Raw genomic sequence first — 4,217 nt, 5'->3', positions numbered from 1 at the left:
TCCCGTGGCAGTCCACTTTCTGAGGTGCCAGCAGAGGCTGTTGGACCTTCTCCAGAGCCTTTGCACGCATCCTCTTCTCCTTAGCACCAAATTTGTGCTAGGAGGTGGTTGTCTGCTGCCAGCTGCGAGCAGCACAAGCACTGCTCTGTGCACTTGGCCATGGCTCCTGCCCTTCCTTCAGTCATCCTCTCCGAGAGCGATCCTTTTGAACGTCTTGTGCAGCACCCGGTAATCCCGCATTGCCTGGGTGTGGGCAGCCGGCTGCTGCGCCAGGTGATGGAAGAGACTGTATGTCCTACCCATTCTTACATCTGGGGGTAAATTGATGTCCTGAGGAAACCTCCGGTTACCCACAATGAAGTGCTGGAGGCATTTTTGTCACAAACATATATGCAGGCTGTCCCTGATATCCGTCAGTCGCTCCCGGAGATGTCCCCTGCTCCACGATGACACGGGCATGGCAATGAGCAGGTGCATGACAATGGTCTTCATGGTGTAGGTGGAGAAGCTGAAGCCCAGAACAAGATGGGAGAAGAACTGAAGGCATTTGAGGTGCGAGCTGTCAGGGGGGGCCTGCCTGGCAATGTACTTGAAGAACTCAGCCTCTGCCACAGCGTAATACAACTAATCACCTTACTTTGTAGCCGCGACATCCAAGCCTGCACCACAGCCTGTTAACTACATATCCAATTATAACTTGTTACTTGTATCAACAACAACCCTTTTTATACAGACATTGTTAACAACATTGCCCAAAAGTTTAAATTTGCTTTTTTTGTTCATAACAACACTGTTGCTGCTGCTGATGGCAGAGTGCTGCTGCGCAGAAGCTTTATATCTTCTCTTTCTGTATCCCACGTTCCTTCCCCTCTCTTTTCCTCGGGGACGTGAGGTAGTTTTCTGCTACTGCCTGTGAAGCCCACAAGCACAGCTGTACGCATGATCACCTCTTTCATGAGCCAATGAGCAGCACACTTGCGAGCTGACGCCGAATATCCTGGTACTCGCTCATCGCCCGAGAGTGGGCAGCTGGACACCGTGCCAGCTGATGGAAGAGATTGGGTGGCTCAGCTGCTGCAATGTCCAGGGGCAAGCTAATCTCCTGAGGCAATCTCTTGTTGCCTATGATAAAGTGGTTAAGGCATTTCTCCTCCAGAGAGCAGCGCAGGTTCACACTGATATCTCGCATGCGCTGCAAGAAATACTTCCTGCGCCATTGTGACACGGGGAGACCGTTCAGGAGATGCATGACGATGGTCTTCAGGGTGTAGGTGGAAAAGCCTGTGCCCAGCAGAAGGCGGCAGAAAAGCTGCAGACATCTCAGGTGCAAACTGTCGGGGGGGGCCTTCCTGGCAATGTGCATGAAGAACTTCACCTCTGCCACAGCATAAGTCTCAGGCCATAGAGTGCTTGGGGTGCGTGTTTCCCTAGGCTGGCTGCTCGCGAATATGTCAGAGCCACCTCTCCGCACCCCGAACAGGATCTCAATCCTGAAGCTTTCTCCGCCACTGATCGCCTTGAATTGGCAGGAGTGTGTGGAAGGCAGCGGGATTAAATTCCGGTTTTGTAACTGAGGCAAAGGTGGCATGATTGCTTTCACCAGTTGCTGGAACCAGCGGGCAGTTTTCTGCACGTCCAGGTAGGAGTCGGTGCACAGGGTGTCTAGGAGGCTGGGATCCTGATTGCTCCTCAGCTCCTCCTCGGGGTTGTGCAGGAAGCACAGCATGTTCTCACCCTGCTGCTGCCTCGTGCAGGTGCACTCCAGCTGCACGCGGACACGGAAGTTCCTCACGTGCCTCTGCCCCTCACCGTCCAGCTCCAGGTGGAAGCTGTGGCCTCGGGGAGGAGTCATGGGTATGAGCACACGGTACACGACATCCTGCTCCCAGGGACTCCAACCTTCAAAGGCACTGCCCACCCCGATGGGTCGGTGCAGGACTGGGTAGAAACTGTCAAACAAGACATGCCCAAAGTAAATTGTATAATCGTCCATCAGGTCAGTTATCCACTCACAGACTCTCTGCAGGTCCTCTACAGGCCCCTCTATGCGCTCCATTATATCTTGTCCAACACGATCGTCAACATTGTCTTCTTCTTCTTGGACTACATTTGCAACATCATTGTCATTGTTGTTTTCTGCAAGTGCAGCCCCATTGACAACATCATTTCCATCATTGTCATCTTCATTTCCAGCAACATTGCCAACTTCCTCTTCATTTGCACCATGGTTTTCTTCTTCATTCTCCTCTCTCCTCAGGCTGCTTTTCCACCCAATAATCCACAGCACCAAGACCAGGGCCAGGAGCACAGCAACAGCTAAGAGCTGCAAGTGTGGCATCTTCTTCTGGGAGAGCTGCTCCACCTGCTGCTCCAGCCGAAGCCTCTCCCATTCCAAGTACTTTGCACGCGCTTCCATGCGCCAATGTGCTTCCTCATCCAAACCATCACCCACGGGCGGCGGGTACTGGATGAGACCTTGCAAGAGCGCGAACAGGAACACGACTGGATCCATGGTCTGCAGGAGGAGGGAGAGAAGGCCTTGAGTGGGGAAGGGAGGGCGGGAACTACTGCTTGCTGGAGGGAGGACAGGATGCTCAGGGTTCTGGGCGCAGGAAGGACAGGGCCCCAGACAGCTGGCAGGCAGCAAGGGCTATCCCAGTGCCCCTCGAGCTGCAGCAGCAGCAGCAGCAGCCCTGTGGCCTGCCCAAGGCTCTCCCATGAGGGGCTGTCCCTGCCTGCAGGGGGAGAAGCCAGCCCCGGTTGCAGCGTTTCTGCCCCAGCCCTTGTCCCCAGCCCAGCCTCCCCGCCGTGTGTGTACTCACCGCTTGCCCAAGCAATAGAGGGCCAGCGTTAACCTGCTGGGGCCTTTTATTGCTTCCCCCTCTGTGACACGTCCCCTGTGATGTCACAGGTGCCAGAGCGCATCACAGACCAGCCAACCCCACCCTTTGTCCCCTCAGCCAACTCCTCCCTCAGGAACTCAGAAAGGCCCTGGTGCACTGCTTAAGGCTGCTTTTGAGGGAAGCTTCTTCAAATAACTCCCATTGTTCTCTCTTTTGGATTTATTTTCATCTGCCTTCCACTCACAATCTCATAGATATCCCTGTTGGAAGGCGCCCTTGAGGATCATTGAGTCTAAGCTTTGACTCCTCACGGGTTGAGCTACACTCAAATCTCAGAATCAGAATGGTTGAAAAAGTCCCTGAAGATCCCACAGTGGGACCGCGAACCTAACACTGCCTACTCCTTTAAGAAATTGAGTCCTCAAATATTCCATGCCTTTTCAATCCCTCCAAGAGTGGGGACTCAGCTATTTCCCTAGGCAGCCACTTTCCACACTTGATAGTACTTTTGGTGAAAGCAGTTTTTCTAAAATCCAATCTAAACATCTATATCTGATGCAACGTGAGGTCATTTTCCTTGTTCTTATTGCTTGTTTCCTTGTGTCACTGGACAAGTGGGATGTTCAGACATGCCCATTGTTAGCCAAAGATTTTGTCAACAGTTCATGTTTAAGAAATCACTCTGGCCCGCAAGTTCTAAAGATCAAATCTATTTATAAAATGAATTATTTATTAAATAAACAAGAGATAATAGATGAAAGATCTCGGAGTTACTTACTACTCAGTATAAAACTAAAAGGTACTAGACGTAGATTAAACCATAACAAACAATGTACAACATGTAGGTATCTATATGAAAGCTTCTCAAAGAAACAGGAGTCAAATCTTACACACCACAGTGATGATGATGATAATTATTTGGATGTCTTTCACTTAACCTCCTCAGCAGTAATTGCAAAACAAGTGTCCTTGTCCACAAGAGAAACACCACACATTTCCAGAGAAATGTATAGAAAATTTCTGCTTTGTGAAAGTTTGGTATGGCTTTTTAGAGTTATAAAGTGAGGTGCCTGTCAGTGAGAAATCCAGCTTGTCTTTCCAGCTCTCACTTTAACAGTAAGATGTTTCTTGGCAGCTGGGAGATGCCAGCCCACTGTTAGCCCCACAGTGGCAAAAGAATTCACTGCAAGACTGTTATTCCTGTTTGAATTACCTGTCCAGGTAACAAACCACAGATCAGCTCTTGAGCAGAATGAGATGCCCTGCCACACCTGGGAGAAGAAATCAATCCCCACCCGGCTACAACCTCCCTTCAGGGAGCTGTAGGGAACTGTAAGGTCCCTCTGAGGCGCTTTTTCTCTCTGCTAAACACCC

General features: G+C 50.8%; 1 protein-coding gene across 1 annotated transcript; it reads right to left on the bottom strand.

The window, feature by feature from the left end:
- Positions 1 to 691: 691 nt before the first annotated feature.
- LOC140681985 (inositol 1,4,5-trisphosphate receptor-interacting protein-like 1) lies at positions 692 to 2,512 on the bottom strand. Its single transcript, XM_072922811.1, has one exon. It carries the CDS (start codon positions 2,510 to 2,512, stop codon positions 953 to 955), a length of 1,560 nt encoding a protein of 519 aa, XP_072778912.1. The 3' UTR covers positions 692 to 952.
- Positions 2,513 to 4,217: the final 1,705 nt, after the last annotated feature.

This window comes from Taeniopygia guttata, chromosome Z (genome assembly GCF_048771995.1).
Source record: "Taeniopygia guttata chromosome Z, bTaeGut7.mat, whole genome shotgun sequence".
Lineage (NCBI taxonomy): Eukaryota > Metazoa > Chordata > Aves > Passeriformes > Estrildidae > Taeniopygia > Taeniopygia guttata.
This window is presented reverse-complemented; position numbering and strand designations above follow the sequence as displayed.

Coding starts and splice junctions, on each gene's coding strand:
- LOC140681985 (XM_072922811.1), bottom strand. CDS start 2,512: ATGGATCCAGTCGTGTTCCTGTTCGCGCTCTTGCAAGGTCTCATCCAG.